This window comes from Aythya ferina (genome assembly GCF_964211825.1).
Source record: "Aythya ferina genome assembly, chromosome: 3".
Taxonomy (NCBI): domain Eukaryota; kingdom Metazoa; phylum Chordata; class Aves; order Anseriformes; family Anatidae; genus Aythya; species Aythya ferina.
The window spans coordinates 82,834,251-82,860,659 of record NC_140298.1 but is presented as its reverse complement, the minus strand read 5'-3'; the positions used below and the strand labels follow the sequence as shown (position 1 = coordinate 82,860,659).

Below are 26,409 nucleotides of genomic sequence, written 5' to 3'. Positions count from 1 at the left end.
TAGGACAATAAGGACTCATTTCAGGGTTCTGTAATTAGATTACAGCCAAATTATATTTAAGAAACTTTGTCTTTTTAAATCTTCCTCATGAAGGAAACAAATAGAATTACTGACTTTTTTTCTCCATTTATACCCTTAAATAAAAAATAATGTATTGAGAATGTCAAGAAACAAATATTCTCTTGTCAAGGACTGAAAAAAAGGAACCCATGAAATAATTTTTTACAAAATGGCTGCAAGTAAGACTTTGTTATGGAGCTTGAAATTTATTACAGTAGAAATTTGTCATCCAAAATCCTGCAGAATATGATAGAATGATTGTTCACTTCTTAAAAAAGTCTCTTCCATTCTGACATAATATATTGCATAAAGTGCAGGAGAACAAGAGTAAAAATGTGTTTTTTTAATGATTAGGGACTGATCTTGTTCCAATTGAGTCAATGGCAAAACTCCATGGAATTGAGCTGAAAATATGGGTATAGATAAGATGTTGTTTACTGCGCTCTTGCTTTTTTCTGAGAGCAAAATGTAAATGAAATATTTTCTTTGCACAAATTAGATTATCCCAAGTCATCTTGCTGACTCCTACTTAAAACAGACCATGGGGATCTCTCTATGTTCTTCAGGAGTTGCAAGCCCATAAATCCATGCAGACTTGAGGACACTTTTGCCACTGTGTGAACTGGCTGTTACACAAAAGAGGAATTAACACACTCATAGATCAAGAGATCATGAGATTTTGCTTGAATATAAGAATTAATGTAACGTTAGTAAGTTTCTTCACCCCTCTTTCAGCTCCAATTACAATTAAAAACAAAACAAAACAAAACAAAACAACAACAACAACAACAACACAATACAAAAAGTACCTTGGGGCGGAGTCTTGCCTGGTTTTGTAAACCAAGCAAGAAGTGTATTAGCCATGAACTGGGGGGAGAAGAAGGTTTTCCTCTATGTCTCATGGCCATATTTGAACTAGAAAATCAACAAGTGGATTGGCCCTGGACAAACAAACAAACAACATAAAAGAAATTAGCACCCTTAAGCTAGATTCCACCATCACCAGCCAAGTAACACATGTAGAGACAGATATAGATTGTGACAGTGGTGGAAATTATTCCTTGCAAGGAATTAAGTAGGAGAAGAAAAAACACCATATCTTGGCAAGTCCTTGATTTTCCCAAAACATGTTTTAGGGAGGTAAGCTCCCAGTTTGCCATGTTTCAGACCTCAGACTCAACCAACCACTTGTTGAGATGAAAAAAGGAAATTGCCAACAGAGCTCTCGTTTTTGTTAACAAAACTTTTGGATGACAAACAATGTGATAAACTCCACTTAATTGCTTCAGTGGCACAAAACATTAGACAGCTTGTAGAATGCCTTACCAGCAGACATAGAGTTGCATGAAAAAAATAATTACCTCTGAAACAGGAGGTAGGGAACACTGCTGTAACAGCTGTATAGCAACATTATTAGGAAGTGTGAAGGAGTAGAAGGGAGTTGTTTACGATAACCTGACCAAATGATTCTTAAGTTGTTGTCCATACAGTTAATCAGCTCATCAGGTAAAATGTGCAAGGCAAAGGGAATCAATACAATCAACCCCTTCCTTCTCTGGCCCATCCTAGTGGTGATAGAGCATAACAGTGTTGGTTTTGACATTATTAGGTTATCCTGAAAATAAATCACTTTTGAAAAGGTGAATAATTGGACAGAGCTTAGTGCTGACAAGCAAAAGGTTGGGGGTGGGGAGAACAGCAGTGAAAGAGAGAGGGAAGGGGGGTTGCAGTGTTGGAGATGAAAATCCATTTCAGAAGGCCACCGGCACGTGGGGAGCTCTGAGTCTCATTCTGGTCTGTACTCTAGCAAATGAGTGCAGTTTTTAGTCTGATAAATATCAAACTGCATTTATGGTTTCTGAAACTATTTTTGATCTAGCAGAGAACTGAGACATACCTTGTCATGTAATCTAAACCGTGAAAGGTATACTCCTGCCCAATAAAATTAAAAGGTAATAAATTTTGTTCCTATAAAAAGAAATCCCCACTTTTCCCAGCATTTAGCTAATCTATGGAGCTCACTGCTATGAACAGTCATCAAGATAATATATTGTGGCTGGACTCTTAAAAGAGCTAGATAATTTTATGACCATCAGCAACATCTGTAACTATGCAAACGAAGACCATGATAATGGTAATCCAACCTCGTATTTTGCAGCACAGGATAAAGCCCCTTTGGGACACAGGAAAGACTTTCTGCACTGGATAATTGAGTAGTTATCTGATGGGTGTTTTTAATCCTTCTTCTAACACCTGAGAGACAGGGCACCATTCGGCACAGGGTACCAGGCTATTTGCTTGTATCTACTCCCCCAAAGACTGTGACATTATTTCAAGGGTTTGATGTGAACTGGAACTTCATGAGGAGATGTTTGAAGGTTTGGTGTCAATAGTGGACTGTAATTTGTCATTTTTGTAATAAAAATGGAATGAAGTCGATCTACTATTCCAGGAAAATTTTCTGAGTATGTGTTATGGTTCTGGCAATGGGTTGGCACTGAAGCAATATAGGTTAAAATCCTAATATCTAGACATTTGCAATGTGATCAGGAGTAAATCATGCACAGCTGCACTACACATAAGCTTTTAATTGCAAAATGAGTATAAAAATATGTTTTCTTTGATCTGGTGTCTTTCTGTCCTGCCTATTCCATCTTAGCTTGTCTAGGTGAAGACTGTCATAATATTTTTATTTCTGACAAAAATACACAGCTTACATCCTGAATTTCTTTGGGGTTTGCTCATGCAAAACTGTTGCAATCACAGGTTTAATTTTGATCTGTACAAGACTTTGAGATGTAGGGCCAGCCTGTTAGATTTTAGCACCAATCTACCAAATGTCTTCACTGATCAAGGAAGATGCTCCACTTGGAGGTCAAAATAGTGAAAATTATCCTGAAGCTGTGGTTCTGAGTGGTGTAAAATTCTATCTTTCTTCCTTCTCCCTCTTATCTTCTAGCAGGTACTTAAGAGACATTCAGAAATCAAAGGGTCTTCCAAGGGTTTTCCTCCCAAACACCCCCATAATTGTCCCACCAGGCCTTGAAAGAAAAGCAGAAAGCTGGGTGGAGGTCTGAGACAGGACTTCACCTCCAGAGGTGCTAGCACTTCTCACGCCAATCCCCCTACCCCCTGAAAGGTGCAGGGCATGCCCCTGCTTCAGGCTTGGAGGGGTAGAAAGGTGTTTAAAAAAAGCTTCTTTCTGCAAGTTCATCACTGTGCCTGTTGGTGATCTGGAGATGGAGATGTAAAGGACAGAATAACAGGGGTTGTCTGGGAGCTGAATGAAACATTCACATCTTCTCCCAGCTTTTCTAATGTTTGAAAGCAAGTCTTTCTCATTCAAAGGATGCGTGTTAGGGAATTTATGACAGGAAAACATCAACAAATTACACAGGCCATGAGCAATCAGCTTTTAAGGTTCTGCAAAAATCTAAACTGAGTCCTTCTCTGAGGGAACTTTTATAAAGGACCACATTTTGCAACCCCGGATGTGGTTCCACGTGACAAGCCCTGTGGTGGTGGACCCACTTGAAGAGATCATCACCACCCTCTTTGCCTTCCCATCTCCTTCCCCCGCTCCTCCCTGCAGTGCCAGAGTTCACTGTCTGCTCGATGATTCAACTGTTTGGGTGGCTGTGCTCCGAACCAGATTTGTCATAATGACTGCTTTCAAAACAATGAAGAAAGATTTCTCTTTTCATGACTTTTTTTTTTTTTTTTTTTTTTTTTTTTTAAATCTGATCATTCCCCAGATCTGGTTTGGAGTTCAGCCATCCAAACCATTGAATTGGCATGTCTGATGGGAGGTAAGCCCTGTCAAGCAAGGAAGGAATCCCTTAACACTTCTCTGCTTTTAAAGAATTCATGCCCTGGAAAAACACCCTCCTGTTAGATAAGGGGCAGCAGAGAAAAGCCACCATCCACGAAAAGAGGAGGGATATTTCAGGCCACACTGCTATTCTAATAGACCTATTCAAATTCATTATCACTGCATGATACAATCAACCCTATATAGTTATCAGGATTTGGGGCTGTTTTCTTTTTCTGCCACTGACAAATAGGCCAAAGTAAACCAGATCACTGATAAGACAGACCCCTGGGAAGACTTTCTGACACACTTGATGCATGGATGGGGCTTTTTGTTCATCACTCAGATGATTTTGTCTTGCAGCATCTGTTTATTTTCCCTCTTCTTTCATTGCCCAAGTTTGAAAGCAGCCTGAAATAGAATAGGATTTATGCTACAATCTGCAAGCCCTGAACTTTTTATTTAGGAGACTCAAAGACTATAAGGCTGAGAGAGGCCTTTGGTATCATTTTGTCTGACCTCTGCTACAACCCAGGCCATTAGCTTTCTCTGACTTAATTCTTGTTTGGTCTATCCACTGGAAAAACATCCAGTCTCGATTTAAGAATTGCGAGTCATGAAGAGAATTCATCACAACTCTCTATGAACTGTTCTTATGGTCAGTTACCCCATCTGTTAAAAAATTTCCATCATCCTTTAGTTTAGATTTGCTGAGTTTCAGTTCCCAGCCATTGGCTCTTGTCTTTGTTGCACCTTTGTAACCCTAGATTTCCATCAAGATTCACATCAGAGAATGTGGCTGTAATTAGGCACATATATATCACTTAGAGATGTTTCCAGTCAGCTTGCCTCCTGAGCAGAAATGTTTTTGTTTGTTTGTTTTTGAGAAATGATAACATGCTATCATTCCAAACACAACTGTTTACATTTGCTATCATTTGAATTGCAGGCATATGATTTTCCAATACCTGTTGAAATATAACTCCTGCCTTTAAGGATCACTGAATATATATATATAAGAAATGTCCTGTTACCCAGAAGTGCAAAGGGCCCATATTTACCATTGATGCCACCTGAATTAAACCAAAATACTTTATTTGTAAAGAGAATTCAACAAGTATGAGAGGTGAAAGATGTATTGAGGTATCATCTGAGGTGTTACTAATTTACAAATTGCAGTAGATAAAGGGGCTTGAGAGGGTTTTTATGATATTACAAGATGTCTCTGAAGTGATGACCACTTTCATGAGGATGCTCTATCAAACACCCTGTCCAGATTCGGGGAAGCATGAAAAGATGGCAGCACTGAATTGGAGTGATAAGCACAGACAAATGTCCCTAGGCTGACCGAACCACATTAACTTCAGATAATACTTTCTGTTTCATTTGATCACATATAGCATTTTCATTACCTAGTTATTGTTATGCTCCATGGCATCCGCTCCTCAGGTATGGGTTTGGCTATTGTCAGCACCTATTACACCCTCTATCCTGAGCCTTGTCTCCTTTGACCATAAATACAGTCCTTTCCCCCCCCCCTCCTCCCCCCCCGTTATGTGGGCAATCTGGGATTTATCTAGTCCACCACTACCTGATGACTAAGATGGCGAATCTCCTCTGTGGCTTCTTACATTCTGTCCTCAGCTCAGGTGAAGGGAAGACCAGAAGGTTTTGAACCTGGCTTGTGTCATTCTTACAGCAGAAACTGAATTTGCACTGGAATCAGTTTCCTGAATATTTCTTGAGATTTAGTTCTTTAGGAGGTTTTGGATGGGAAGATCTTGATGAATGAAAAGAAAGAGGAAATAAAAGTTCAAAGACTAGGAGAGAGGACAACAGAACCACAGTTTCAAAGCATGTGTGCTTGATTTATGAACCAGTTTCTGCTATTGGCTCTGGTGCATCTTCTACAGGGAGAAGAAGATCTGGAAATCCAAGATGAGTATTCAAAAGACAGTGTAAGAGCAGCGATAATGAGAAGATCACATAAACAGTGAAATAAAACTTCATAACTCTTTACAGCATACCTCTTCTCCTGATCTGTTTTCCTAATTCATGAAAGTCATGACCTTGTAAGGGCCACAGCATGGACACAATTGCAAACAGAGATTGCCTTGGCTGGTAGACCTCAGGGGACCCAGTGAGCAGGGTGGATAGGAAGGTTCATGACATATGGAGCAGTAGCATTTAGACCTCTTCTTCCTCCTGCATGTCCTAAGGTATGCTTTCCACATTGTTGTCATGCATTGCTTAGTTCTGCTAGATCGGGAAGAACATTTAAATAACATGCAAATTTAAATTTAGCTAATTTGGGATGAAACTCAAGATGTTCCAACTAATGGTGCTAGATCACTCAATGAGGAGTGATCAACTACATTGCCATCCACGTGACAGAGATGCAAGGACACCATATTTGTAAAGTCACAATGGGATGGTTCTGTTTAAACTTTTGTCAGTCACATTGATGCACTAGTAATTAATACTACATGTGAATGAACAATAATAATTATTATGCTCTGCAGTTAGAAGTTCCAGTGTTTTTTGTTTATTTAATAATTTTCTGGAATAGTTCACAGACATTGGCTCCTGTTGTCCAAATATTTCATTTAGATTCATCTTTATAGCTGTTCTGAAATGTAACTGGTCATCTGGCCGAAACCAGAAGGCAGCCAATTAAATTCACAGGAAAACATTAATCTGAGCCGAAGAATTCACAGCACATGTGTGCAATCATTCCTCCTTGTACACATCCTTTCTGTTCTGCCCCTGCTCCTTTTCCTCCACCTCCCAACCTCACTTCTTGTTTCACGAATTGAAGGAGAATGTGCCAACTCTAACAGCACTGTCCAAGGGAGAGGAAAATTAACACCAGCTTTGCTTTTGTGCATTCAGGACCCGGTCCAAGAAGGCCACTAGAGTGAATGTGAGTTTTTCTCCAGCTTTTACCAGGCCTGGGATCTGGCCCAAGTGTTGTATTTCTAACACATATCAGTGCAGAGTGTGAGGATGGAGGAGGCAGGAGACAGGCTTCTGGGTGGCAATGAATGAATGCTTTGAAAGGGAGGAATGAAGTGAAGAGGGAGGGCTTGCAGGAACTGGAAAGGAGGACAGTGAAAGTTAGGAAGCTGGCAGCAGGAGCAGAGGTCTAGGACCATGAGGACATGCTCTCTCTTGGGCTAGCCTCCCTATCCTCTGCTGCCAGTAAACATCTGTTAAAACCCACAGGAAATGTGTGTTTCTTGTCTCCCTCTCACTGTTGGTTCATTCTGCAAAAAGTATCTCAGCTCTGCTGCAAACTTCAGCCAGGGAGAGATGTGCTGTGGCTGCAAGGGGGTCATGTTCTTCCAGCAAGCCAAGCTGGGGTCACCCTGTTTCCACCTCCTGGCATTTCAGGACAAAAAGGAGGCGATTTTTTTCCAAGGAAGGGATTGCATGAAAAACCAGACTTATTTTAAAAGGGTATCCTGGTGACAAATTCGGGCATTTTCCAGCTGGGAAATACTAGAAAGGATGTTGTTTGCGCTCTCATATTGGAAGACAGTAGTAAAGCAGAAACTAGTATATGAGTGGTAAGTAAGGTGGGGATATATCAGGGGTAATTTCATGGTTAAAGTTCTTATTTAATATTCATGGCAAAAAATGATTCCACCCATTGCCTGTGCCACAACGCTGCTAATTAATGCTGGGTCCTAGGTTTCCAAAATTATTTGATTTGAGCTTAAAAGGTATTATAAAAGTGTTCCACACATAGGAGAATCAGATCCTGACTGCTGCAAGACCTGCAACTTTCTGGGCATTCAGTTTCTCGTCTTAAACTGTGAATAGTTATATTGCAGTCTTATGGGTGACAGGTTTCATGGGACGACATTTCAGCCTCTCTTGGCGTTAGAAATGATCTGCGTATGCAAGGACAGCTGAGTGTAATAAAGTGCATAGATTTACATATATCCGTGTATATATATGTATACATGCATGTATGCTTATGCCATATATAACATACATACACTAAATCATAAACTATACTATCCCATCCATAAAAGTCTGTGTGAAAAAAGGGATTCTGTCATAATAATACCGTGATTGCATTTGGCACATTTCGATACCCTTATTGATGGACACAAGGAAATTAGATTGAACAGGGAAATGTATTACAATCTCAACACCAGAGGGAGCCCATCTGGGATGTCATCCACTTAACAGCAAAGGCAGTAGACTTTATTCTGAGTACATCCTCCAAATATTTCTTTTTAATCCGTGTCATGTATTTGTGTGTACGTGCGCACACTCACACTGAGCTTGTATCAATCACCACAGATCCACACCACTCACATGCATGTGTGTATGTGTGTGTGTAACCAAAGTTGTGTGATGTAGTATGCTTTATGCTTTTTGTTTTGATTTTGTTATTTAATTCATAATTCAGTTGAGATCTGAGATACAAATGCTAAGTAGTTTTTTGGCTTGATGTCATACAAAGTTTTAACACAATGCTTTTCCTTATGGCCTCCCGCCAATGTGTATGCCTTGCACGTCATTTGTGGATGCTCTCAGGAAAGAATGTGCAAAATTGCATTTATTTTTTGGCATTATGGTTGTATGAAAGCTACTTTAATGTTCATTCTAGGCCAGCAATTCAAGAAAAAAAAAAAAAAAAAAAGTAATACTACTTGAATTTTATAAACAAGAGTTTAAACAGGGCTGTTTTATGTTATTGTTACTTACATTTTACAATGAAGAGGCAACATACTGGTCATCAGAAGTCAAACTCAACTTTTGCTTTCTCACAAATATGTAAGTTACACATATGCTGAAAGCTTTTTTCACTGTTGAACCCAACTGCTTCTGAGAACAGAAACGTAAAATGCAGTAACGTACTGTATGCAACTCTCAGTTAGTTAGAAGTTTTGCCGTTGGTTTCAGAGGAAATAGGATGAAGTACAAGTGTGAAAGACTATATGTTGGGCAAAAATTACCTAGACTGTAAGTAAATGTTTAGGGGCATTGGCTTAGTTTTAACTTTGCAGATGTGAAATGCCTGTCAGTAGCAGCTTTCCGCCTGATGTTCTTTGTAGTATTACATGAAAAATATGGTTCTAGCAACCACTCTTTCTACATAAATAATTGAGTGTTCTAGTAGTTCAAAAGGAAGATGGATGGAAGCATAAATGCCTTGGCTGTGTTGATTCATTTCAAGATCTGACAATTAGTGTTTGGGAGTTAGATGTGGACCTCAGTCTGGATATACCTTCTCCATTGCAGAAACCTCCCTCAAAGGCCACAGCAGCAGCTGACTTGTTCCTGCATTTCTTGTTCCTGTCATGACTGGTAGCATAAAGAATGCAATCATTGCTGAGAAACATCACTGCAGATGCTAGTGATAGGTGAAATTTTGGGATAAGTTTGATAACTAAAAGGTATAAAAATTCAAAAACTTGGTCCTCACAGCTTTGTCCTGGCAAACTCTTGTCTAAAAGGAAAAGAGAAAAAAGTGTCCAGGATCTTTGGGTTAAAGCTCTATAATGCATCTCTATTTACAACCCAAAGGGATCAGCACCTTCTCATCTTTGGGTTTTGGCTGGCGCAAAGGAACATTGCTGTAAAAAACAACAACAAAAAAGCAAAGAGAGGCTGCCCTAGTTTACAGCTGTCTGCAGGCTTCTTTGCAACTTGAAAGCAGGCAGGGCTCATAGCTTTCCTACATGCATTTCTTCTTCTTTCCAATCCATCCCTTTTTAGAAACCAAGGCTTAAAGGAAAGAAAGGGGATGGCTTGACGTGATCCCAGTCACAGTTAGTTCATTCTCCTCCCAAGTAGCCTAAAGAATCCACACCACAAATGAAGGCTAATAACAATATCAGTTTTGTCTGGTGACATTGATATGATGAATACCTGCAAAAATTGCAATAAATATTGAGGTCTGAGAAATACATTGAGTGGTATATGAAATGAGGTGTCCTTTGAAAACAGGGAATGACAGAAAGCACTGAGGTAGAGTGGACCATTGTCCTGGAGAGGAACAGATGATGTGCTAGGATGTCTATTAATCTTTACCTCTATCAATAGGCATTTATTCAATTGGTTTGGAAGTGATTTTTAAATGTGAATATAATTAATTATATCAGAAGAGTAAAGGAGGTAAGCAAGCATTTTGCTTAAGTACAGCCTAGTACTAGTGATTATAAGATTGGATAGCTGTGCTAACTTGAGATTTTAAGCTACAAACACTGAGTTTAGATTTTCCTGTAAACAGAAGAAAATTTCAGCTCGAGTAATGTCAGGTATACATAAAGTCAGAGGAAAATATCTTTGGTTATACCAGTTGAAGAAATGATTGGAATATTTTTGTGTAGTATGGAAAGGACCAAGATTTTTTTATTTTTTTTTTTTTAATCTAAAAACATTCCTGCATCTGGTAACTTTAGTTTTCATTACTTCAAGTGAGGTATTTTCAATAATAGTTGAAAGTGAAGATTCATGCTAAAAGAAATCTTATGGGAATGTTTGTTATTGTCTCATTTTCTAAGTACTTATAATCAAAAGGATTTGGAGTCAAATGAAAAGATCTGGGTGCTTCTTCTGAATTTCCAAGCTGGATATGCATGTCATTTTAAATAATATTATTACTTTGATCTTCTTAATGTTTGATAGCTTTACAGTTTTTTAGCTTCCTGTCCACCAGACTTCTTTCTTAAGTGGCTATTGCTGCTTTCTTTGTAGCTTTACACTAGGTTCTTTGAGCAAACAGTTTAAAATCTCTCTAATCAATACAATGTTAAAGATTTTGCAGTCTTTCAAGAAAAGGAGAGACTTTTACTAAGAGAAAAACCACCAACAACAAATAAACAACAACAACAAAAAACACCATCACTGACGGTTTTTAAGAACCCATTGAACAAGCAGGAGCCAGTAGTGCCACCTGTATTTAGGCAGGGAAGTGTTGCAGGCAATCTCTGGAGATCCCTTTGATTCTTTAAATACTTTCAATTGCTTTAAAATATAAATAAAAAGTTACAGCCCATTAATTAATTAATTTATAAGTATTTTTTTTTTTTTTTTAAACAGACATCATTTCTAGAATTCAGTAGGATAGCTAAAAATTTGTTTGGATGCACATCATGTTGCTACATTGCATGTGTTTGTTTGTTTTAAATAACTGCCGAAGAAAATCTTTCCCTTGGTATTTTTGTTTAATGATGTTGACACCCCCATTAAGTCCTTTGTTATTGTGCCAAAGGATCAACCTTTGGTAATCAAACACAAAGCAGCAGAGGTTTTGTTTTCACTCAGTCTTTACTGTTCTTTACCAGGTGTTTGCAAGTTGGACAGTACAGGAAGGCAGGCCAAGAAGGCCTAAAAGCCTCTCAATTCTGGATACAGAAACAGCAATGAAACACAACCTGAGAGATTGTTATGTGCTGTAATAACAGTTAAGCACATAAACAGCCTTCCAGGCTTCTTGTACGAGAGTTCAGGTCATACTGAATCAAGAGCAGGCCAGCAAGAGAGGATGCACTAGCCATTAGCAAAAAAGGGAGTTAACAAGTGATGAAGTCAGGAATGTGCTGATGTCTCTAAGTGGAATGAGGGGGATAAAGTGTGGGAAGCCACAGCTTCGCAGAGATGAAGCCACTGTTGAGTTAATTAATTGGGGTGGGATGTCTGCACACTGAGGGGAGGAAGGGAGCTTCATTTGGTATGTGTCTGAGTTTTAAGCAGCAGTTACAAGGGATTGTGGAGCTTGGGGAAGGACAGAAGAAGTGTCGGGCACAGCTCACGTTGGCAAGGAGCCAAATAAACTTGTCAGATATTTGTGAAAATAGGCTGCAGCTGCTAAGGCTGGAAGAGCTTCACTGTGCAAGCAGCACGCTGGGCCTGAGTGAGACCCTGAGCTGGCTGCCTCCTGGCCTGACATGTCAGATGGGATGCCTTCTGAGGAGAAGCCACGTGCCTGTTCCAATGTGCTTGCAGAGTTAGAATATGCCTCTTCCCTCCACCTTTTGGCTGTGCCCCAACATCCAAGTAAGCAGTTTCTGTCTAAAGACAAAGCAAAGGAGTTAACTGCGATGAGCCCTAATATCAAGGAGTAGAGCTGACTGCTTTGTTTGACCAAAAAGTAGTGGATGCTTGCCTTGCACACAAGTGTAGTGTTGAAAGGCTTTGAATGTTCTTTCAGTCTTATACTCTTTCTCCTTCCTCCTCTTCCCTTTCTCTCCTAAACCTTCAGAAACTTTGCACTGATAATCTATAAACTTTATCCCAGAGCTTAATTTTAGTGATATTCCTAGTAAGTTTTTGGGAAAAGAAAAGAGTATTTTCAAAACTGATTTATCCAGAAATCTGACTACCTATCTATATATATAGATATATATTTAAAAATAAATCTGTCCATAGAATTACTTGGATTAACAGTCTTAAATGTATATCGTATCATTCACCTCAATATTGTATTGTAGTTTATTTTATTGTAGCGTACTGGAATGTTGGGAAGGAAGGGATGATCTGGGGAGACAAGAAAGTCATGAAGATATTTTTTTTTCTTGTGGTCTGCTTTAATAATATCTGGAAAACAAAATAATTATAGATGACATGACTTTGACTTTTAAAAATTTTATATTGATTTTTTTTTTTTTTTTAGCTATTAATGTCCAATCTTTAACATTTTTAGATGGAAATATTATTTTGGAGAAGTTCCAATATGTTTTCCTGGTCTCAGGTAAGCGCCACTAAAGCACAAGTTTTAACCTTCCTTCTATCAAAAAATATCTGTTGATTTTCAAGAGAAATAAGAAAGTGAAGGGTGTTAGGCTGTTTTTGCTTTTTCACTCACTAGTTTAGTCCAAGATATTAAAGTAAAGTGGCATCAAGGTTCTAAAAACAGGTATCTGTATGCAACATTCATTTTGTGCAAGTCTGGATGTGCTTTCATAGGTGGCTCTGCTCATCCTAAGGGTTCACATCTCTTGATTGCCCCTGTGAGCAGTTTGATAGATACTCACCCTGTAGAAAAAGAACAAAGTGAACTGAAGGCAAAGGAAAGGAATATTTTCCCATTTTTAAAATACGAAGTAAGCACAAAGTAAGTCAAAGGGAGGGTTGAATTCTGCTGTTATTCAGTGGTCACATATTGCAGCTATTTATGAACATTTTACAAAACCCTAAGTATATATCAGGAACTTTACAGACTGTGGAGATGAGTCCTGACATTGGACCCTCAGCTGGGATATATCAGAATACCTGATTTACACCAGCTTACTTTTGGATGAGACTCAGATGTTTCACCTCAAACCTTTGTCTGGCCCTGAGAGCTACTTTGTACATATATAAACTTATCTAAATGTGACTAATGACATTTCCACATGTCCATCATCGTATGCGTTCCTTCTCTCTTTCAAACCTGCTCAAGGTGGAGGAGGGGAAAATATAGGAGAAAGGCTGCCTGCCTTTTTTGTCTAATCTGCAGAGGGGCACAGTCAGGAGAATGTGGCTAAACTTCTCTGACCTTCTTCAGAATGGAAAATAAAAGAGGATCTGGATGCAGGAGCATCTGCATTCACTTTTCCTTTTCCTTTTTCCTTTTCGTTTTCCTTTTCGTTTTATCCTTGAACTGAAGGACTGATGTTTTTATCTCCATTTTCCCCTCCACTCCATCATGCAAAGAGTTATTCCAAAATCACTTGGCAACCATGAGACAAGCTATTTCCTAACCCTCAAAATAACTCTTGTTTTGAATAGTTCCCAACTACTTAAAAATGCGTCCACATGTATGTATGTTTTGCATGGGAAAGAAAACTTATAACAGAAATAAATACTCACAGTTAATATCTACTAAAATCCTGTTGCAACCATTATTATTATTTAATTTGGACTGGTTCTGTGTAGAGCCCTAAGCATTAATCAACATTTAATTGTGATATAAACTGTACAAGCACTAAAGAAACGGGCAGTCCTAATCCCATATTTTTGCCATGTAGGCAGAAAGGGTTAGTTTTGTAGACCCCAAGTTCAAGCAGGGAAGGGAATATTTTTCCTTGCTAAAGTTTGAAAAAGCCTTTTAAACACTTCTGGCTGTGTTCATGTGTAGTCACATGAACAGATACACCAAGGCTGACCTATACCATACAAAATAAAATTATGGGGATACAAGTTGTCCAGTTTGTCTCGGCAACCTTGCTTCACTAAGTAATGAAGGGGCAGTGTATATTGTTGTGCAATTCTGGAGATACTGACTGGTATTCTTTATCTTCTCTTGGACTACCTGAGCCCAGTCTTGATGTGATGTTTCTTCCAGGCGTTGGTCAATAATTATCTAGTAATTTCATTTATTCTACAGTCATACCTTATCCTTGCCATTTTCATGAAAAGGGAGACAACTTTGGTACTCGTCTCTGAAAAATTATCAGAGGCATTATAGCAGAAGATATAGCCAGACACTGGTAAAGCAGACCCTGGAAAAGAAAAAACATCTGTACTTTGCAAGAACAGCCTCAATTTCCAATTGAGGCTCATGTTTTTGAATCCATACATATGTTTTCTTGTCTTTTCTGATGAACAAGAATTACGGAGAACCCCACCTATGCTTCCATAAAATGCCTCCCCTCTTCAGAGCAATAAGTGAAGGAGAGAAAATCATTGGTAGGAAACGATGATGTGATAAAAAGCTGCTGAAATTTCACATTTCGCAACTAATTACTATTTATTTCTCCTTAACCTGGCTCCTTCTACTTAAAGACAGTCCGAGGACTCCAAATCTTTTCTCTCTTTCCAAGTGGAGCTGTGGAAAGCTGTTGTTGTTCTCCTTGTTAATGTCTGAGTCCTAGCACCCTTTTTTGAATCCTGAAGAATTTCAAGAACTCCACACTGTTCAAGGAGAAAGGGACTTCTGCATGTTTTAGGGTGTCCTTACAGGCACATTTGAAAATTAGCCTTATTATTGAGTTCAGCAGAGATCCAGCCTATAGATAATTAGTTTCTCTTTATCTGCTTCCATTCAAATGACAAATAAAAGTACTTGTGTTATGCAACTGTTTTCTAATGATTTGCTAAGGTTATTTCAAGTTAAAACAAAATGTAAAGTAGAGTTAACTAAGTAAAATAACAGGCCAGGAAAAGCAGTATGTGATAAGCACGTATTTTACTGTGATGCATCAATGGAACGGAAAAGTTGAACCATTTGACCTTTGGAGGTCTGTTCCAACCTGAACTGTCTCATCCTGTCAGATTGTCTCCAAAATATAATGCCCATTTAATGATTTTTTTTCAATAGTTCTCAGAAGCCAGCACCTCTACTTGCCCTTGCCTTTCCCTTGTTTTCCAGCACTGTAAGTACAGCAGCAAACCCACTCCCCTGTCTGGACATAATTTGGGCAAGGATTGGATACTTAAGGAAGATAACAGATTTGATGAAGAAATTCAGAAACACAAAACTGACAAATGAAATAAACAAGTTTATCGTATTTCCTGCATGAGAGCATAAAAAAGAAAGTTTAAAAGGAAACAACTTTCAAGCAACAGAACATGTAAAAACATGTGATTTAAATTAGTTTACTAAGTAAGATTTAAATATAGGCTTTTATGTTGGCTGGATGATATCTACCCAGTCCTTTAAAGATTCTGGACCATTTTCTTCAATGACAGAAATGATTTAACTTTATTAAAAACTTTATAATGTTAGTTAAACAAACTGAAATATGACAAAAGAGATAAAAAGAACAAAAAGAAAACCCCCAGAACTTAAATCCATCAACAGCCAGCAAAGAAGCTTCAGACTATCACTCAGTCTAATCCATTAAAACTAACATCAAAATAAGTGAGAAATTAAGCAATACAGCTATCAAACCAAGACTAGGCCAATTATCAGTCTCCCTTCTTTGAACTCAGTTCTGGTTATGATGATTTTGCCTTCTGGAACTGCATCAAGCAGTGGTATTACATGACAGACACCAAGAGAAAACTCTTGATGAGCAGAATTCGCTTTCATTTCCCAGAAGCAGTAATTTCAAAACCCCATAGACTACAAATACAAGACATAAAAGAGGCCCTTTTTCAGTCCATCTTAGATTGTGAAGTATAGAGGAACTTAGCATGCATCTTTTCGTATTCCAGCTACATTAAGGGAAATGGGGTCTGCCCTTGCTGTCCCCCAGCTGCTCATAACAACTCTTCTACTAGAAAGAATGCTTTTTTCAGAACTTCTCGTGACCCATCTTATGTGACCACTTCTCATGAAATAGGCTAACTTAACAATGATGCATATTTGAAACTACTAATTTTATTTTGGCTGTCCTAACCAGTTCTGGGTTAGGAGACTTCACTGTACAGCTTGCACCCTCCTATGTAGGACTGAGCATTGTTAGTGAGTTGATGGCAAAGATGTGAGACTAGGTTGGAACTGCCATCTCTGTAGGGAACAGCTGAAACTGTTCTGAAGCTGAACGTTGACTAACTGCAATATTATCTGTTTTGATGAGGATTTTGACTGACCCTGATACAGACCTGCAAAAATTTCACAACAAAACTTTAACAATTTAAAAAGACTGGGAGACTTCCCAGCTAGAGATAAATCAATAGCTAAAAGAAATCCAGAAGGCAAAACAAGAAGGAAGGAAAAATATGCAGTTCATGAACTCTGTCTTTCACAGTAGTTGAGATTCTTTTAAAATGTATCTTGGGCAAAAAAGTGACAATGCTGGCAAGTGCGTTCTGCTGTTGGGCCTACTACAAGTGAAGAGAGATTGGGCAGCTGTTGACACAGTCCTTTTAGTGATACTTTGAACTTCTTTTCCCCAGGATGTCTGTGAAGAGACTGGGTGACAGCAGTGTTCCTTGGCTAAGGGTCTTCTTGGCCTTGTCCTTTGTCTCTTACAAAGAAGCCCTCGGTCTGCTTGGCCAGAAGTTCCTGCAGACCTATGGACAAATCTGTTCCAGTGGGACAATGTGGGAACTATGTAACTTTACCTAGTCAGGTTCAAATAAGATTTCTTTGGTTATTGCCTATTTTGGGCAAATTCCTACTGAATCAAAACTTAGGAAGATTTTCTCCTTTTATAGCTGAGCATATATATCTGTGATCTTTCCCTCCAAATAGTAAAAATGTAGTCACTGAACACCCCCGTTCCTGAAGGAGCCAAGAAGGTTTAATCTGAGTGACAAGGTCCAGGGATGATAGTACGATGCCAGGTTATGTAAGGTCCAACTCACATATCCAATTAAATAGAGGGCTTTTGTCAACAGCTGACCATTTAAGGTTCATTTATCAGCAAAGATAAAAGTTAGCAAACCAGAGAGCTGACAATCATCTTTCCATTTGGAACACAGCAATGCATCAGGCAGCTGATCTTCTGGAGTCTCCCTCAGTACAGAAAGGCTACTTTAAAATTTCTAAGACGAAATGCAGTTGAGAACAAATTTATCTCACCCTGGTGTATTATTGCTCTCACCATTTGTAATGTTCATTTCCTCTCCTGGAATCCTGATGTGCAGCAGCAGGTTATACAGTCCTGGCTTCTGTGAACCCATTGGCTTCACTTAGGATACACATCTTCATTTTCAACAATGTTGTCATGTTCCTTCCTAATCCAGGCCACTGTGTCTGCTTATTAACTAATAGGAGGTATTTCCTCAGGACAGTTCTTGTCTTCATTAGTATGTTTGCTGGTTTATCTCAGACCTGCCAAAATAAAGAATGCATAATAAATTTCAAAATAAAAGCCCTGGATTTTTTAAAACTTCCTCCTTGTAATGAAGAAGTAATGGCTATGTTCTTGACCTCTTATATTCTCTTTTGGAGGCACAGTTTGAACATGCCAAGAACTGGAACCAAAGCAGTCATTAACTAAGTAAGATTTAGTAACTTTAGCCCTTAAATGAGCTCAAAATATAACTTGCACTTTTGCCCCTCTTGTATCTGTCTTCCCCTCCAGGTGCCACACTTCTGTTTTGTGCCCAACAACTGAATGGGTCAGGCCAAAATTTAGCCCTTACTGGCAGTAATCTCAATAAAGGGTTCAGTGCAAAGACTCACATAGATAAAACAACAGGCAGCTTTTCATTTTTTGAATACTAAAGCTGGTGTGGTCACACTGTATAATAAAAACGCACTGTTGAAATAAACTAAAGATGTCAATGAGAAAACTATGATAGTAACTGGGACATAAGGGGTTTTAAAGTGAAAATGTTAAAATAAGCTGTGACAGCTCAGCCCTGTAGCCTTTTTCTAAAAGGTGCTCATCTCACAGCCAACGGAAATGTTACCTGATTAAAGACTACACACTCATGTATGACATCAGTGGAGTTTTTGATATTTATAGTCCTGTAAATTATGGATATGCAGCCATCTATCTTTCCTGGAACAAATTCAAACCTGGCGTAAACTCTGCTAGACTTGCAGCTGGGTAGACTTGGCCCTTTTTCTCTTATACAGATCCTTCTCCAGAAAAGCACTTAACTCTTAAGAACAAGAATAATCTGATTAATTTTACTGGAACCTGCACATTTGAATTTAGGTGTGTATTAGACTTAAAGTGCCCCTTACAGGGATATGATCACTCAGTTTACTCTTAGTGATAATTAAAAATATAATTGTTCCTAATTGCATGTGAAACTTTCAGCTTTGAATGCAACCATTTTGTTTCTGTTTCACTCCGATACTAGCACAAAAAAGCAGCTAGATGTCTCACTAGAACAAACTGTGAAAAACTTTTCCCTTCCCAATCAAGATCGGTTAGAGGCTTTTGGTTACTAGCTATATATATATTTTTCCAATTCACAGCTTCAAGCTTCAGAATACTTCACAAAAATGTCACAGGGAGTGCCAGTTCTACAGGGTCAAAAATAAATGGTGCTGTCCCACTTCCATGTAGGTTTTTTTGAAAAAAAAAAACAAACACAACCAACCAACCAAAAAAAAAAAAAAACAACAAAAAACAGCACGTGGAAAAATCCCCTATTAACATTCACATTAGCCAGACTGAAATAATTTGGATTGTTTGACTTCTTCAGTCCATTTTGTACAGCATGTAACACAAGTAAGTGAAAATCTCTCTGAAAGGAGAGCAGTTACTGTTTTATGTGAAGTTCCATGCACTCACGATTGTTCTCAGAAATCTTTTTCAAAAGACCACTGGAGTTTTCCATCTTTCCATTGACTTCAACCAGTATTGCATCAGGTTTTAAACAATGGATGCAATTATGTCACTTCTTTACAAGTTAGGCAGCTTGCTCTTATTGACCTTTAAAAAATAAATATATGGGCATTAAACAACCTCATCCTAGAGTGTTGTGCTTCAGAATGGTTAATGAATAAAGAGCTTATCAGAATCTTTGTAACATATTAGAAACATTCTCCAGAATACCTATAAAATTAATTAGAGACTAATGACCTACACTGAAGCCTGATAAGATGCTAGCTCAGGGGAAAGTTGAGAAAAACACAATCCATCAGAGTCATGGAATTCAAGGGTTTGGAGAAGAAGTGCACTAAGCATATAGATAGACAGCATGACAGCATTTCTAAAAAAAATAAAAATATAGAAAGAGTGAAAAGAAAAATAGGTTTTCTCACAGAGAATAGAAAATGTCTTAGAATTTTTAATGCTGCATATATTCAAGATGAGAGCTTCAGCATAAAATTGTAGAGCCCATAGGCTATATCTATATTCCTAAGTAAAAGAGGATCAAGAATCAAAGTGGCACTCACTGACTTATGTCTGCCCTGCAAAGGGCTTACTTGGTCTGGAGTAGTCTAACCACACCTACACAACATTACTGTTGAGTTTTCTATGTGTTCCCTATGGCCATGGATGTATATGTTTATAATTTCAGGTGTCTGAAACATTCTGATGCTGATGATTCTTTAGACAATAAATGTGGGGGCAGGTGTGGTATATTTTGAGGCATTTAGGAGTGGTCCCTGGAGTGAATAGCTGACACAACTATACCAGGGCACAATCCTTTATAGAGCTTGCTAAAACCTAAATGAGGGGTTAGGCAAGGAATTAAGCAATGTGGATGATCAGGGGCCACTGCCTACCCACTGTTCCTACTGGTAGTTTAGTTTATAATCATAGAATCATTAAGGTTGGAAAAGACCTGTCTACGCATTCTTTCCAAGTCCACTAATAGCTGGGTGCCTGCAGTAAACTGCAAGCATAAATCTGTAACTGAGTAAATAAGAAAGACACCCCACCTCCACTTTTTTTTTTTATTTATTTATTTTATTTATTTATTTTTATATTTTTTTAATTTTAGCATAATTATGCTACTGTAAAAAGGAAGCATGTACGTTCATCAGCTGGTGTGGATGCAACTGAAATTGCACTGGTAGATATGACTGCAGCCTTTCTGTGCAGAATATATTAGGTGTGGAAATAAACCTTAGGCAGAGGGTCAAAATTCAGACTACATAACCCAAAAAGCTTCCTTAAAATAAGGGAATGGGGTGGTTCATTGGTCTTAGGCTGGTCCAGTTTAAAAAATTCATTACTTCTTTATGGAGCCAATATGGGAAGAAAGATTTATTAGCATTGATAATAGAAGTGTATGTCTGGAAGCAGACAGAAATGACAGGAATGAGTCCTGGGGGACCTCACTGTGACCTTTCCGTACATGAAGGGGACTTATGAAAAAGATGGGGAGCAACTCTTTGCTCAATTGAATAATGACAAGATGAGGGGGAATGGTTTTAAGCTAAAAGAAGGGGGATTTATATTGAAGGTTAGGAGGAAATTCTTCACTCAGAGGGTAGTGAGGCACTGGCACAGGTTGCCAGAGAAGCTGTGGATGTCCCATCCCTGGAGGTGTTCAAAATCTGGTTAGATCTGAGCAAACTGACATTGGTTATTTGGGAGCAGAGACGAGCACCTCCCTCTGCTCTTCCCCTCCTCAGGAGGTTGCAGAGAGAAATGAAGTCCCCTCTGAGCCTCCTCTTCTCCAGACTAGAGGACCCAAGTGCCCTCAGGCTCTCCTCACAGGACATGCCTTCTGGCCCTGTAACTAGCTTTGATGCCCACCTCTGAATGCTTTCAAGGACCTTAACAGCCATTTTTTATATTGTGGAGCCCAGAACTACTCACTATATTGCAGGTGAGGCCGCACCACTGCTGAATATAGTGGGACCTATATTTGACTGTCTGGCTGTGCTGTGCTTAATGCAACTCAAAATGCCATTTGGCTGCCAGGGCCCACTGCTGGCTTATGTTGAGCCTGATGTTAACCAGCATCTCCAGGTCCCTTTCTGCTGAACAGCTGCCCAGCCACTCATCTCCCAGCCTGTGCCTGTGCCCATGCCCAGAGTTGCTCTGTCCAGGGTGCAACATCCAGCATGTTCCTTTTATGAACTGCATGCCTCTGATAATTGCCCAAAGCTCCAGTCTGTCTACATGTGTTTGCAAGGCCTCTCATCCCTTTGGGGAATCAACAGAACCTCCCCATTTAGTATCATCAGCAAACTTGCTAAGGATGCATTCCAATCCCTCATCCAGATCATTGATAAAAAAGTTAAACAAGTCTGGCCCTAGAGCTGAGTCCTGGGGAACAACACTGGTGACCATTCCCAGCCAGATGTAGCCACATTCATTATGACACTTTGAGTGTTACCATTGGGCCAGTTCATCACCCAGCATAGTGTGAACCTGTTTATCTCATAGTTGGACAACTAGTCCAGAAGGATGCTGTGAGGGACAATATCAAAAACCTTGATAAAATTCAAAAAAAATTATGCCCACTGCCTTCCCTTCATCCTCTAAGTGGGTGATCTTACCAGAGATCAAATTACTAAGGCAGGACCTTCCCTTGATGAAACCATAATTACTTTGTCAAATTTATCTTTGTACGGTTTTTGTTGTAGTTTTTGCTACTAATGAAAACTATTTTTACTGCAAGCTATCCCTATAATTGTGATTTTGGTAACAAAGCCAAACTTCATGATACAACTACCACAAACACAAGGTTGGCACCATTAAGAAGTGATGAAGTTAGACAGAACTGTGAAACAGATGCAGTTTTAAAGCCAAGTGTGGGGCATGATTTCAAAACACTGAAAATAAACAAACCCTCAACTAATAAAGCTGTCTATAACACCCATTTCCTCTTGGTATTTCCTGTTTCTAGCAGTAATGCTGGCTGGGCATAGAATGACTTCTTTCTGAGATTTGTGTCCCTTAGTCACATTGCTATTGTCAGTCCAACTGATCAAATTTTATTTTTGAGTTTTATTCTGTCACATTTTCTTTGTAGAGAGTGAGCAAACTCTTCAGGTAGGTAGGAGGGGAGCTGCTTTTCCTAATTTATGGAGTAAAAGTTTTGGTTTGCTTGTTTTGCTTTGTTTTCCTACATAGAACTTTTTCCCCAGAAAACACCAATTTTGAGAAGCAGCCATCTGCTGCTAAAGCAGAAAGGGTCATTACCAGAGCATGCAAATGAGAATACCCTGAAGGTGCTGCGACAGTAAGAGAATTCAGGTTGGTATAACAGAGACTCTGGTTGCACATACACGAAACCAAAATGGGAGAAAGCAACAGTCCTCTTCTGCAAAGGTCTCAGTATAGGTTTTATGCTGTCCTCTAATACTCTTTAGAAACTGAATCCCTATATACCTGAACATAATGGGAGTTCATTTACTTTTGCAAGTTGGGTTTTTATTTTTCCCTTCTCTGTCACAAATGCATTCAATAAATGAAAGGGCACACTCACACTGCCAATTTTCACAGTTATGATTAAATCTTCACACAGCCTCCAGCACAGATCCAGGACCCATTTCCTAGGACATGAAGCAAACAATGTTTGCTCTAGTGCATTGCAAATATAAGTAGTTAATGCACAAAAGCATTGACTTTGAGTTTTGACTGAATTTTGACCTTTTTCTCCACAAACAAATATACATAGCATAGTGCAGGAACTACCAGTAAGTACAGAGGTGCCTTTGATGAGACTTGTTATGCAGACGAAATTTCTTAAGGGAAAGTAATATGTGAATAAGAATTCCTGACAGCCAGCATTTGAAAAGGTGATTGATTTTTGTCATATGCTATTTCACCTATTTCATCAGCTTGAGAAAAGCTATTTGGCCAAATTCATATTTCTAATATAAATTCCAGCTACCATATTAGGAAAGATATTGGGTCATTGATTAATTGATTTTATATTCCTTAGACTGTTCTGAGGAAAAGGTTTTGGTTTGGAAGATATGTATTCTGATGCTGAAAGAAACAAAATGCATAAGTTCCAGTTTCTAACTGTCTGCTTCTTATTTTGGCATAAAATAATACTAAGAAAAAGACTATGCACTGGCCAAACCATGTGATTATCTTTCTTAAGCTGAAATAAGTTCCTTGTGTGAATTCCCATCTGCTAAAGCAAATGGTAAAAATCTTTCGATTAGAAGAGAGCCAAAATTCACTCCTGACCTTTTTAGATGATTATTGCTATAAATAGATTAAATGTGACCTTTTTCATGTTTTAATTGTCAGGATATTGAGACTGCAGTTTTGGAATCTGCTCTGTGTCCGGATGCCTGGAAAAGTCTGAATCCTGCTAAAGCTTCACAGTCCCAAGCATGTAGATAGCAAAGGGCCAGGACTCAAGCCCCTGGGTTCAATTTGCGTAGCAGCTTCTCCCACACGCAGCTGCTCTGACACCAGCAGTAAGGGTTGCAAAACCTCACCCAAATGAGATTTCTGGCTATTTTGTGGGAGTTAATTAATTCTATCCTCTGATTTCTTTCACTGGTTTCAATTTTCAACAGTTACTATTTTGCGCTTTTTGCTCCAAAAAATCTGTGTTCTGGAAATTCTGTTTATATTTGAACTCTTTCAGAGAACAGCCAGAACCCTCGATGCTTACTTCTTCCATGCAACAACTGGGTACAATGACTGCACAGCAGTGCAGTCTGCTTCCAGGTTGAGGGTGTAATGATGAAATATGCTTTGCTAGAAGATGCCCTCTCCCCGGCACCTCTGGTATTCATTCAGAATGTCAGAAAAATTCAAACTGCTTTCAAACCCACTTTACTCTCACTTACTGGACCAGCCTCCTCAGAACTTGTGCAGATAGTCTGTGAGCATGGTTTTGTTAAGGATACTTGAAAACCAAACGCCTAGGAGAGACAGGGTCAACTTTTGGCCAGTTGCTGAAGACTACTGAGTACTTTTTGAGGCATGCTTACACCAGGTACTGCAGATCCTCCATCTGGATACAAAGGAATTGTTACGTTACCTGGAGCAGTGCAACTCCATATAATTAGACTAGGTGGGGTTCCTGGAGACTCAGTTTACCCACAGTGATCTAATGAGGTTTAAATGGTGTGGCTGTACAGATTGCAGTTCTGGAACTAGTACAGTCAGCTCTGCAGGCATCTCTGTATTGACTGCACAGTGTTGATAGCCCCTTAATTGTTTCTTTTATCAAATATAAAAATAATTATAAACAGTAAAGGGATACTTTTATAAGTGAGAAATTCAACAGTGTCAAAAGTAGAGTCAGATGAGTCACTGAGTACTGGTACATATGTACATCACTCCCTGTGACCTGCTGCTCCTGCAGCATGGATGCTTGGGGCAGCCTATCACAAGTGTGTGCTTAACACTAAGAAACAGAGAAATCTGTATTGCAGATTGTTTTGATGCTTGTTGCAAGAGCTACAACGTAATAGCATAATGCAAGAACTTTCCTTCTCATTTGTGCTCTCTAAACAGACTTTTCCTTGTCTCCATCCCTTGCAAGGTACCACCTTTCCTGAACTTAACATCACATCCTGTCAATTGAAAACTTACTGGTAAGACCAGCTGAACAGTTCACAAGTCAGAAAAATGTCAGCATCTTGGTCTAAAGATTTTTCAGTAACCCATTCTTGGGGGCAACTGCAAGCATACGACTGCCAGCAGAGATTTAACTGAGGTCCTAGCCACGTTAAAGGTTTCTGGCTCTTCTCTTCAGTAGGTTGTGAACTATCATCTCCTTCTGTCACATATACTCACCTGCATTTACATTTGGGTACAACACAGGCTAGTATACCAATGGAAGTCACTTCAAATTAAGACTCTCAGTCTTTTCTGGCTCTATAGTATAAGTTCCAATGTAAAATGTACAGAACACCCACGTAACCCATGGCTTTTAGATCTCAAAGTAAATGTTTTCACATAATCATGGATTGCATCCAAGCAAATGTCTGTAAGATGACATTTCTGGAAGCTTTTGCATCTTTACATTATATTTAGTTTACACAATATACTGTACAACTGGAAAAAATGGCCATATGAGCCAGACCAACATTTGACCTCTCGTAGAGTGCCTTTGAGAACAGGCTATTTCTCTACCCTCCTCTATGCTAACACCTTTTACATCAGACAATTTCCAAATCAGGAATTTCTTTGAAGTTTCTGGTCTTTCTTCCATAGTTTACTTTTCAAAACATCACAAGGCCAGTGGAATTTTTGTATTCATGTGCTGGGGGCCCCCATGCAACTGAGCCTGGATCAGAGTTTCTCTCTTCTTTACATCCACCTTATTTCTCTCTCTCTGATGCAGTCCTGTTTCAGTCTGAGTCACTGGGAGACCCTAGAGTTTCTGTATGGAGTTGAAGCCTGGACATCCTGGCCCTCACGTCATGCAGCTGTCCCTAAGGGACGGTCCACCGTATTTCTCAACAGAGCTCACCACAGCCATCTTGCTGAAGCACCTTCAGTGTAAAGAGAAAGGGGCTGCTTGTCCCTCTGAAGGCCCCCAATTCTGCATGAAAGTGATCCAAAAATGTTTAGGGGAAGGGAACCAACACATTCTTGCTGGAAATGTATCAAAGGGCAAAATCCAGCACCTTATATCATCTGGCTTACTAATACTACATGCTGTTTCCAGGTCTTCTGTCAAAATAGGCGGTGAGCTGTTTTGTTTGTGGGAACTGCTATGAAGAGTGTATGACAGGAGAAAATAATTTCTTTTTGACTGCCTCTGTCTATCCTGTGGAGTCTGATCCAAAGCCCACTGCAGACATGGGCAGAGCTGCCAGAGGGACTTGAATGTTTTTGGATCATGTTCAGCATATTTACACATCAAAAAAAAAAAAAGAAAAGAAAAAAAAAAAAAAGAATTTTTATTTCACTAGTCTTATAGAAATTGCTATGATGCCATCTGGGAACACAGAGAGGGAATGTCTGTTTTCTGAGTATAAGTGAAGAGGTTTTGTTTGCTTGTTTGTTTTAGGATACTATGAAATCCAAAGATGCGGAAAGAGCCAGTTTTCTCTCTGCTCAGATATCTGAAAGCACAGCTTATCTTTGGTTTTGAGCTTTTATCTTTTGCTTTTCATTTTCCCCGCTATATTTCTCAAATATATTGTTTTGCCAGTGTAATCAGAGAAACAGAGCAGAGATCTTTGTCATTTACAGCTTTTTTTTTTTTTTTTTTTTTTTTTTTTTTTCCCCACACACATTACTACCCAGCTTGCACAAAAAGACAAGATGTCTGTTTGAATGGCAACTATGATTTGTTTCGCTTGAAGGAAGAAAAACAAGAAGTAGGAAAACATGAATGGGACAGCAAGTGGCAGA

The 26,409-nt window shown here is 39.0% G+C and overlaps 1 protein-coding gene across 4 annotated transcripts in view; it reads left to right on the top strand.

Annotated features, from left to right (window-relative positions):
• The first annotated feature begins 11,721 nt into the window (after positions 1–11,721).
• The window catches only part of LOC311433794 (uncharacterized protein), an 85,013-nt gene continuing 70,325 nt past the window's right edge, over positions 11,722–26,409 (top strand). For all 4 annotated transcript variants that reach the window (XR_014690956.1, XM_084513368.1, XM_084513367.1 and 1 more), the window contains exons 1-2: positions 11,722–11,890; positions 12,537–12,584. Coding sequence is in view for 3 of the 4 variants with exons in the window: in XM_084513368.1 (XP_084369494.1) it covers positions 11,849–11,890; positions 12,537–12,584 (90 nt within the window). In the remaining variant the exon portion in view is untranslated. The remainder of the gene's footprint in view (positions 11,891–12,536; positions 12,585–26,409) is intronic.